General features: G+C 37.5%; 1 protein-coding gene across 1 annotated transcript; it reads left to right on the top strand.

Annotated features, from left to right (window-relative positions):
* Positions 1–268: 268 nt before the first annotated feature.
* Positions 269–11,174, top strand: LOC110213427 (tripartite motif-containing protein 43-like). Its single transcript, XM_020993776.1, has 6 exons — positions 269–454; positions 686–793; positions 5,371–5,652; positions 8,873–8,895; positions 9,054–9,151; positions 10,909–11,174. Exons 1-6 carry the CDS (start codon positions 269–271, stop codon positions 11,172–11,174), a joined length of 963 nt encoding a protein of 320 aa, XP_020849435.1.
* Positions 11,175–11,458: the final 284 nt, after the last annotated feature.

Here is an 11,458-nt window from a genome sequence, read left to right as displayed (position 1 = left end):
AGGCCAGAGAAAGGTCTCTACCACCCATTTTCTCACTTTCTCATTCAGGCTCATGGCTTCAAAAGAAATGGTTCCAGATCCTCAGGATCTGCTCACCTACACCATTTGTTAGGTCTGCCTCCCAGACCTGGCAAGTAAAGCCTGTGGACACAGTTTTTGCCAGTCCTGTGTTAGCAGTGGAACTGAGGTGTCCATGCCTTTACCTTGCTCTAAATGCTTGGAAGTACTCCAGTTACAAGTCTTGAAAAGTACTTCAAGGAAAAGCAAAATGTCTGTTGCTGTTGAGCAACATCAGCAGCATCCTGAAGAACTCAGAAAGTGTGAAAGACATCAGGAGGACCAGAAGCTCTTCTGTATGAATGACCAGATCTTTCTCTGTACATCCTGTTCAAAATCCCAGGAGCATGAAGCTCATAAAATCTGTCCTTTAGAAGAGGCTGCTGAGGACTACAGGGTAAGTAACATGGGGCAAAGGCTCTTTTCCAGGGACCTTCGTGACTTGATGGAGCTTCCCTACCACCATTTTAACTGTTCCATGTTAGTCTCTATCCCAGCTGAGAACTGGAAGCTTCTCTAAATCAAATGGTGATAGCTTTCTAGGCCTTCTGGATATCTGAGCTCTTAACCTTTACTAGGGTTCTGAACCTTCCTAATAGAGTAAATTGCACTCATGTTTCTCTTATAGAAAAGACTACAAGATAATCTGAAATGTTTAGATGAGAACTTGAAAGATGTCAAGAAGCTAATACTTGAGGAGAAGATGGTACCTCGGACCTGGGCTGTAGTGTGGACAGTAAGTATTTCTGGCTCTGTCTTCAGCAATAGGTTTGCTGATTCCCTTATCTCTACACCCCATAAGACAGATGAGGAAACTGAGGCACAAAAGGGCCAACTTAATTTTCTACACTCTTCCAGGTAGTTGACTATAGAAAACTGGATTCAAACCCAGGTCTTAAATGACTTCAAATCCTCTGTTGTGTGTTTAGCTATCTCTGAAAGCCAAGCTAGGCTTTGTGTACATTGTCCTTCCTGGCCACCACACTGGGTTTTTGTGCCTTAGACCTTTCTACTTTTGAAAGTACAGCAAGGTGGGGGTGAAACTTTAGCAGGGTGCTAAAGTTGGAATCCCAGAATATGAGAGTGTTGAAGGACCTTGGTATTCACTTTGTCCAATCTATAAATGAAAGGAATCTTTTTTTTTCTTTTTTTGGGGGGTAGGCAATGGGGTTAAGTGACTTGTCTAGGGTCACACAGCTAGTAGGTGTTGTCTGAGGCTGGTTTTGAACTCGGACCCTCCTGACTCCAGGGCCAGTGCTCTATCCATTGTGCCATCTAGGTGCCCCTAAATGAAAGGGATTCTAATCATAGCATAACTTGGACAAGGGGTCATCTAATCTCTTCTTGAAGACCCCCAAGAAAGGAAACCTTCCATCTTTCAAGGCAGCCTATTACACTCGGATATTTTGCCTGACATGAAGCCTGAAGTGTCCTCTTTGCAACTTCTGCCCCTTGCTCATGGTTCTGCCCACAGTGTCAGACAAAACAACTCTAATTTTTCTTCCCTGTGATAGTCCTTCACATTTGTTCCCCCCCCTCAATTATATTTCATTTTTTTCCAGTTGTATGTTCCTTCACATTTGAACACTAATAACACTGTCTTCTGTTCTTCTGGTTAATCATCCCCTGTTCCTTTAGCCAGTACTCTCGAGTTGGACTTGGACCTACAACATCCTGAATGTCTTCTCTGGATGCCCTGCAGCTTATCAGTGACATAGAACTAAACAAGATGCTCTAGAAGACATGTGAGGAGGATAGAGACTATAATACCCCTGTTCCTGGAAGCTTTGTTTCTTTTGAGGTAGCCCAGTATTTCATTATATCTTTGTTCTTTGTCTGTTGCATCACACTGCTAACTTGGATCTTGCCATCCACTAAAGTCCTGTCTAATCATCCCTCTCTGGGTCCTAACTTAGGAAGCTGATTCTTTTGTAGCCAACTATAGTACCTTATTTTTTTCATGTAAATTTTATCTTATCAAATTCTGGCTACCAAGATCTTTGTGGTTTTTGACTCTTCATCCATTATGTTATCTCTCCCTACAGCACTGTTTCACCTGCAAACTGAGGAGCATATATATATATGCACACATATATACATATATATGTGTGTGTGTGTGTGTGTGTGTGTATATAGCACATATAACTTTATCCAGGTGACTAACCCAGGCCCAAGCATAGACAGATCTCTGGGTGCTCAATCAGGAGCCTTCAGCCAAGCTAACAGTAAAACATCAACTACTCTTGGATTCAGAAGTAGTTTATTAGCAGGATTCTATCTAATTCCAACTTCACTTAGTTCATATCTCTTCATCTTTTCCACAAGAATAATAGGAAATACTTGATCAAATGCTCTACTAAAATCTAAGTACTTCCCCCCCCCCACATTATCCTTATATACCAATTTGGAAACAATATCAAATAGGACATTAGGCTAGTCTGCCATGCCTTGTTCCTGTTTTCTTTTTGATCAGTCAGTCAAGGATTTATTGAGCTCTTACTCTGTGTTAGACACTATGCTAAGAACTGGGTATGCAAAAAAAAAAAAAGCAAAAGATGGGTCCTATCCTCAAGGAATTCATAATCCAATGGAAAGAGACAACAAATTAAAAGTATGTATAAACAACTTATGCATAGGACAAATAGGAAATAATAAAAAGAGAGAAGAAAAATTAGGAAAGGCTTCCCTTACAAGATGTGAATTTTAATTTAGATTGGAAAGAAACCAGAGAATTCAGGAGGCAGAGATGAAGAATGAGAGCATTCCAGGCATAGAGGCCAGCCAAAGAAAATACTTGAAATGGAGGGATGGAGTATCCTGTTTGACACTGGCCCCCTTGCTGTTTCACAATCTATCAAAGATAATAGGACAGGGAATATGATGTAAGACATGCATGGCATATTTGAATGACAAAGAAGATTGTGTATTTGATATTGTTAGTGATAGCCAGTAGAATTGGGTAAGGCGATGACAAGTTCAGACCTTTGACTTGGGGGAAAAATCATTTTGGTAGCTGAATGGAGGATAGACTGTAGTGGGGAGATGACTGAGGCAGACAGACCTATCAGGAGGCTATTGCAATATTAATCCAAGCCTGCACGAGGGTAGTGGCAGTGTCATTGAGAAAGGGGCATATTCCAGAGATGTTGCAAAGGCAAAATCACCAATTCCCTTTCTAGCTGTTCATCTACCATCTTTTCATCTGTAATTTTAAGATGGGATAAACATTTGCTAATGACTTGCATTGTGCAAAGTACTAGGGATACAAAGACAAACAAAACAAAGTCCTGCTCCTCCAAGGAGCTTATAATCTAATGGTAGAAGATGACGCTAAAGGGTACTGAATAGGTTGATGGAAGTTGAATTGAGCATGACTGATAAGTTCTCAGAAGTTGTCAAATCACAATCTGAGGTGACTGTAGGAGTAGAGACATTGCCAGTAAAAGGCTGCCCTCCTACCTCTATCTCTCCTTGCCTCCAGGAGAAAAAGATAAAACAAAATACTCATTTTGAACATGAATGGTTAACCCAAGCAAGTGCCAAAATTGTCCCTGTACGTAAAACACTCATTCTGCATATTTAATCAGTCTCCTCCCTGTCAAGAGGTAGATGACATCTTTTATTGTTAATCTTCTGAACTCATGATTGATCATTGTGTTGACCAGTTAAAGTCTTTCCAAGTTATATTATTGTATCATTATATGATATAATTGTATACATTGTTATGGTTCTGCTCACTTTTTATTCATCTGTTCAAAGTCTCCTAAGGTTGCTTTCAAACCATTGCTTTGATATTTTTAGGAGGTAATATCCATTACATTCCTATGCCATAATTGGTCAGTCATTCTCTGATTAACCTTACCGCTTTTAGTTTCCAGTTCTTTTCTTCTACAAAAAAAAAGCTAAGAAATATTTTGTACACATAGGATTAATTTTATACTTTGATCTCTTAGGGGTATAGGCCTTAATAGTGGTGTTGCTACACCAAATGGTATATGAAAAATTTATCAGTCTTTTGAGGGATATAATTCCAAAGTATTTTACAGAATAGCTGCAAGTATTTAAAACTCTACCAATGAACCATTAAGGTGCCTGTTTTCCCCAAAGTCTCCCCAACATCTGTTGGGGGTATGAAGTGAGCCCTCAGAGTTGCCTTAATTTGCATGTCTCTAGTTATAGGTGGTTTAGAACACTTTTTCCCCCTTGTGCCTATAGATTACTTTCCTTGAGAACTACCTGTTCTTATCCTTTCCCCATTTACTCATTGGGGAATGACTCATTCTTATAAACTTGAATCAAGTTCTTATATCTTGAAAATGAGACTTTATCAAAAGAAACTTGCTACTCTTCCCCTAGTTTCCTATTTCCTTTCTAATTTAATTTCATGCATTCAAAATTGCCTACTATCTTCTGTGATCATTTGTATTCCTTGCTTAGTCATGAAATTTTCCTCTAGCCATAAATCTGAAAGGTAGTTTCTTTTCTGCTTCTCTGATTTATTTATGATATCTTATGTTTGTCATCTAGTATATCTTTGGTATATGGTTTAAATGTTGATCTAAACCCAGTGTTTGCTAGATTGTTTTCCACATCAAGCATCCTTTTAAGAATCCTTTCTAGAATTTTTCTCAAATTGGAATCAATCTCACTGGCCTATAAGTTGCAGACTATTTATTCTTCAGCGTTCTTCAACTATATGTTCTTCAAATATCTTCTTACTTATCTTTAGTGTTAGCCAACCTATCAGCCATATTCTATTTTCAGCCAACCTATCAGCCATATTCTATTTCCAGCATAATTTTCCTTGATAGAGAAAACAGAAGTAAAATAAGAAACAAGTTATGCCTTTTTTTGTTATTGCTTACGATCTTGTTGTCCACCCCAATCAAAGGCCCTCCTCTATGGCCTTGCTTGTATCTTTTATACACATTTTCCCCCCTGCCCCTTAAATCTAAGTTGGATGGTGAAATTTTGGAGCAGCTACATTATTCTCTACCCCAGACAATTCCCCCTTTTCCTCCTCACTTGAATTATTTTCTCCACACCTCCAGAATTTCATTCTTAAGTATCTCCTAGCCTTCCTAGCATTTTACAGGTGAAAATCTAAATCCAGAAATGTTGACAGACATTCTCAAGTTTACCAGTTATATGGCACAGAATATGGACTCAAATCCATGTTTCCTAAATTTTCCTTGGTATAGTGTTTATTTCCAGTAAATGTCACACAAACCAGGCAGTCAAGGCGAGGTTTGACCAGAGCCATTTGTTGTCCTATATAAAAAACTAACATCTGATAAGCATGTCCCACTGTAGGAACAAGTGGATATGTCAAGAGAAGTACTTGAGGAAAAATTTCAGGAAATAAGTGAATTTCTGAGTGATGAAGAAGAGGATGTACATAGTCTTGTGGAGCTGGATGAGGAGGAAAGTGAGATGTTCGAGAAACTGAAGGATCATGAAGCCCAGGAAGAAATAAAAAACTTCCAGAAAAAGAATAGGAGCAGGTTCCAAATGTCCCGACATAGCAAAGACCTAAGGGAGATGGTGACAGCATTGGAAGAAAAGTCTCAGATGTCAGATGGGGACCTGCTGCAGGTAAGAAATGTCTACTAAATAAAACTAAGAGCTGATTTTATGGGGTAAAAACAATACAATAGACAAATCTTTGGTTAATTTAATTAAAAAGAAAGAAAACCAAATTACCAGCATCAAAATAAAAGGGTGAATTTATCATCAATGAAGAAGAAATTAAAACAATAATTGGAAACTATTTTGCCCAACTGTATGCCAAAAAATTTAATAAATCTTAGTGAAATGGATGAATATTTACAAAAATATAAATTTTCCTGATTAACAGAAGAAATAAAATATTTAAATAACCCATTTTAGAAAAAGAAATTGAACAAGCCAGCAATGATCTCCCTAGGAAAAAATCTCCAGGGCCAGATGAATTTACAAGTAAATTCCATAAAACACTTAAAGAACAATTGATTCCAATACTACATAGACTATTTGGGGAAAATAGGTGGAGTCCCACCAAATTCTTTTTGTGATACAAATGTGGTGCTGAATCCTAAGCCAGGAAGAGTCAAAACAGAAAATTATAGACCAATTTCCCTAAAGCATATAGATGTAAAAATTTTAAATAACATATAATCACTACAACCAGGTAAGATTTATACCAGGAATGCAGGGCTGTTTCAATATTAGGAAAACTATCAGCATAATTGATCATAACAAAACTAACAAATCATATGATTTCAATAGAAGCAGAAAAGGCTTGATACAGCACCCACTGCTATTAAACACTACAGAGTATAGGCATAAATGGAGTCTTCCTTAAAATGGTAGATAACATCTACCCAAAAACTTCAGCAAGCATTATATGTAATGGGGATAAGCTAGAAAAATTTCCAATAAGATTGGGGGTTGAAAAAAGGATGTCCATTACCATCACTGTTCAATATGGTACTAGAAACATTAGCTTTAGCAATAAGAAAAGAAAAAAATTGAAGGTATTAGAATAGGTAAAGAAACAAAGCTATCACTCTTTGCAGATGATATGATGCATTTTTAGAGAATCCTAGAAAATAAAGTAAAAAAGTATTTGAAATAATCAACATTAGCAAAGTTACAAGTTATAAAATAAACCCACATAAATCATTACCAACAAAGCCCAGCAGCAAGAGATAGAAAGAAAAATTCCATTTAAAGTTACTGTAGACATAAAATATTTAGAGGTCTACCTGCTGAAACAAACCCAGGAAACTTTATGGAGACTATTACAAAACACTTTTACACACAGTCAGATCTAAATGGAAAAAACATCACTTGCTCATGGATAGGCTGAGCTAATATAATAAAAATGGCATTTCTACCTAAGTTAATTTGCTTATTCAGTGCCATACCAAACTACCAAAATATTTTATAAAGCTAGAAAAAATAAGATTGATTTGGAATAACAAAAGGTTCAGAATAGCAAAAGAACTAACCAAAGGAAATACTAGGGAAGGTGGCCTAGCTGTTCCAGATCTTAAATTGTGTTATAAAACAGCAGTCATCAAAATTGCTTGGTACTGGGCTAAGAGATAAAGTGGTGGATGGGTAGAATAGATTAGGTATGGAAGACACAGTAGTCAATAACTGTAGTAATATATATGGTTTGATAAACCCAAAGACCCCAGCTTCTGGGATTAAGAGCTAGCTATTTGACAAACTGCTAGGAAAACTAGAAAAGAGCATGGCAGAAACTAGGCATAGACCAAAATCTTTCACCATATAGTGAAATAGTAAAAAAAAAAAAATGGGTACCCAACTTAGAGATATAAAGGCTAATACTATAAGCAAACTGGGAGAGCAAGGAATAGTTTACCTGTCAGACTTATGGAGAAGAGAAGAATTTATGACAAGAGAATATCATGAAATACAAAATGGATAATTTTGATTACATTAAATTGAAAAGTTTTTGCACAAAGCCAATGCAACCAAGATTAGAAGGGAAGCAGAAAACTGGGAAAGAATTTTTACAACCAGCGTCTCTTATAAGGGTCTCATTTCTGAAATATGTAGAGAACTAAGTCAAATTTATAAGAAAACAAGTCATTCCCCAGTTGATAAATGGTCAAAGGATAAGAACAGGTAGTTTTCAGAGGAAGAAACTAAAGCTATGTATAGTAGTATGGAAAAAATACCCTAAATTACTATTGATTGAAGAAATGCAAATCAAAACAACTCTGAGGTACCACATCACACCTATCGGATTGGCTAACATAACAAAACAGGAAAATGATAAATGTTGGAGAAGATATGGGGAAAATTGGAACACCAATGTGTTGTTGGAGTTATGAAATGATCCACCATTTTGGAGAGCAATTTGGAACTATACCCAAACGGCTATAAAAAAAAGTGCATACCCTTTGACCCAGAAATACCACTCCTAGGTCTGTATCCCAATGAGATCATACAAATAGGAAAAGGACCCACATGTATAAATATATTTATAGCTCTTTTTGTGGTGGCAAAGAAATAGAAATTGAGAGGATGCCCATCAATTGCAGAATGGCTTAACAAGTTGTGGTATATGAAGTAATGGAATACTCTTGTGCCCTAAGAAATGATGAGCATGTAGACTTCAGAAAAACCTGCAAAGACTTATATGGACTGATGCTGAGTAAAGTGAGCAGAACCAGGAGAACAGTTGTACAAAATAACAACAAAGTTGTGCGATGACTAAAGTTGATAGACTTAGCCCTTCTCAGTAATGCAAGGATCTAAGACCTCTCCAAAAGTCTCATGGTGGAAAATGCTATCCACATCCATAGAAAGAACTATTTGTGCTTTTTTTTTCCCACTTCTGTTATGTTTTGTTTCTTCTTTCTTGTGGTTCCTCCTATTGGTTATTCTTCTTTATATGAAAATATGTTTAAAGGAATGTCAGTGTAGAACCTTAAATCAGATTTCCCATCATCTTGGGGAGGAAGGAGGAGAATTTAAAACTCAAAAGCTTATGGAAGTGATTGTTGAACTGAAAATTAAAAAGAAAGAAAAATGCCTACTGTGATGGCACAGGTGTATTGGGTTCTACAGAAAGTAGTAAAACATTGCCTAAATGGCAAATCTATAACAAAAGTTATTTTATTGTCCCTTCAGTTTACCTATGTGGACCTGTCTCTCTACTTAGTCATCCAGATCTCTAACCTCTGAGTCACCCTTTACTCTTTTTCATCCACCCCTATAGCCATAGAGTAGCTAAGTCTTTGTTGAATCAATTCACATGATCTACCAACTTATAATCTTTTCTCCTTTTCTCTCCTAGGACATAGGAGACATTTTGAGCAGGTATGCTGACTTTCTGAAGAAAGGTAAGTGAGTAGTTTGGGATGGAGTACAGGGGTTAGGAGAAAGCAAAATAATAAAACGAGGTGAGGAAGCCCTTGGTGCCAAAGAGGATGCAAAAGCTGGTGTACAAGAATGATAACTAAGTCTCTTCTCTATAGGATTGAGTCACTGCTGCTACAAAGGCCAGAACCTTTCACCCCAAAACTGAGCAATTCTTATTGCATGAGTTTAAACAAATTCCTCAAGAAATTTCGAGGTGAGATCCAGCTCTTTGGCTGTGAATCTAGGTTTGGGCTTCTTTCAGAAGGGTTAAAAAAATGTACCTTTTCGGATCTCTTGGTTGTCAGAAATATATTGCCATATGCACCAGGATATAAGTGACAGAATAGTTGCCAATCCGCATGTGTTGCCTTTACCAGAAGGCACAACCTACTCTATGGAACCACAGTCTGGTCTAAAACGACAAGCAATTACATTAATAACATCGTTTGGAGTAGGTAAGCTAGAAGAGCCTTCATGACCCAGATGAAGTATGAGTGGGATCCAATTTCTAAAGTAAGAAGAAGAAATTGGTGAGAAGTAGGGAGGGGAAAAAGTTTTACCAAGCTTAATCTATTGTACCCTGGGTGGGTGAGGCCTCTAGATGAGTTGTCAGCGTAGTGGTAATAGTGTAGTTTGACTTGGAAGCCAGAGATCTACTTCCTCAGTAAGCTGAAGGTAGAAGTAGAGAAGGAAAGGGAAGCGGAAAGCATTTTCAAGTGCCTACTGTATGTCAGGCACTGTGCAAAACACTTTACAAATATCTCATTTGATTTTTATAACAACCCTGTGAAATAAGTACTATTATCCCCATTTTACAGATGAAAGTGAGGTAGGCAAGATTTAAGTGATTTGCACAGAATCACACAGCTGACAAGTATCTGAGGACAGATTAGAACTTCAAGGTCTGTTCTAGCTTTAATATTCTAAGATGACTTTTGGAAAGGAAATCAATATCTAGCACTTTAGGTCTGGCCTTTTTATCACAGCTCAACAAATGGCTCCCCTTTCTGTGATGTCTGGTTATAGAAATTCCTTTTGGACAAAGGGGAAAAAACAACCCCAAATTTGGGAAGGTTTTTCATTAAAAAAAAAAAATAGGACCCCAGGTATGAAAGGACAACCCTTTAAGTGCTTTAAAGAATTATGGTTCCAATTAACGAAGAGGCAAATGTACACTTTTCTTGCTTTTTTTTTTCTTATGGCGATGCTTTGTAAAAGGACAGATCTGTGAAGTTTGGGGGGGTGGAGTGGGTTGTATGTGTTTAGAGGAATGGGAATCACAGTTGAATAGTAGACAAAGGAGATTAAGAAACTGAGACTACTCTGCCATATCTAGATAAAGCCCTTTTCTTATTTGCCTGGTAGAATTTTGGTTTTTTTAAACCAGTGTTTGGCCGAAAGTAGAATATCTATCTATTTCTATGTATTCCAGAAATGCTTGGGAAATCCAAGCATTAAAAGCACAGAAAGATCTTTTGGCAGTAAAGATAGAACTGTATAGCCTTGGCAGATGAGTATTGGAGTGAATTAAAATAAAAGGAAAACCTTTCAAAGGATTACCTGAAAGTCAGGGTCACCTGACTTTCCTACCTGGAGAATGTTCTTTTCTAATTGCTCTTGCTCTCTACATCATACATTTCCCTGGTCCTGTAGACCAGGACAATAGAGGCCAAATCGCCTCTCCCTGCCACTCATAGCACTGGAGTACTATCCACAGGGTTGATATCTACTTCCTACCTACACTCATTTTGGACTTCTTTGATTTCTCCACAATGCACCTTTGATGGGCACTTTCCCAACCTACCCCCAACTCATCTTTCAACTTTCAATGTTCTTTTATGTGTCTTTCCCTCAGAAGACTGTAATCTCCTTGAGGGCAAGGGGTTGTTTTTCTTTTCCTTAATTGTATCCTCATTGCTTAGATATATAGAAAGCGCTTGATATTTATTGATGCATTTGTTCTCTTCGCAGGGTCTCGACTTCTGGCATGTCACTATCCATATGAATTATCTGATGATAGGAAGAGGACTTTCACATTTGCTAATATCTCCTCAGGACAGACTTATGTTGTTTACACTTCTGGAAGTATCCACTACATGAGTGGAAGAGAATTATCTATTATACCATTAGACATGGATACAATTTCTGAAGAGAAACAAGTGCCACCCATCTTTGTCTGTTATTGTTTGCCTATAGAAAGGAACATCTTACCTGCTGATCTCCTTGAGTCCCAGTAGAATGGCATCAGGTACAGACATGCCTGGCCTCACTGAACTGAGACGTTTCAGGATGATTCTGGAACTATATAATCTTACCACGTGCACGAGAGGAGCCTAGTTGAAAGGGAGCATTGGAAACAGTTTTGATCTCTTTTCCTAGGCACATGTTAATTTTATTTTGTTTTTGCTATGAAATTGTAAATGCAGTAGTGTCTTTCGTTGTCTACACTTCTTAGCTATGTTTGTAATGTGATCTGCTTTGGAAAATTATCTGTTAAGGCCTGTTTCCTCCCTTCCCTTCC

Source organism: Phascolarctos cinereus, unplaced genomic scaffold, assembly GCF_003287225.1.
Source record: "Phascolarctos cinereus isolate Bilbo 61053 unplaced genomic scaffold, phaCin_HiC Scaffold_726;HRSCAF=1367, whole genome shotgun sequence".
NCBI lineage: Eukaryota > Metazoa > Chordata > Mammalia > Diprotodontia > Phascolarctidae > Phascolarctos > Phascolarctos cinereus.
Note: the sequence above shows the minus strand (reverse complement) of the source record. Positions and strands in the feature narration are given on the sequence as shown.

What these genes read in the sequence shown, in the direction of transcription:
- LOC110213427 (XM_020993776.1), top strand. Translation starts at nt 269, where the DNA reads ATGTCTGTTGCTGTTGAGCAACATCAGCAGCATCCTGAAGAACTCAGA. An exon ending in CCTGGGCTGTAGTGTGGACA is followed by an intron (nt 794 to 5,370) that starts GTAAGTATTTCT and finishes GTCCCACTGTAG; the next exon opens with GAACAAGTGGATATGTCAAG. An exon ending in ATTCCTCAAGAAATTTCGAG is followed by an intron (nt 9,152 to 10,908) that starts GTGAGATCCAGC and finishes TTCTCTTCGCAG; the next exon opens with GGTCTCGACTTCTGGCATGT.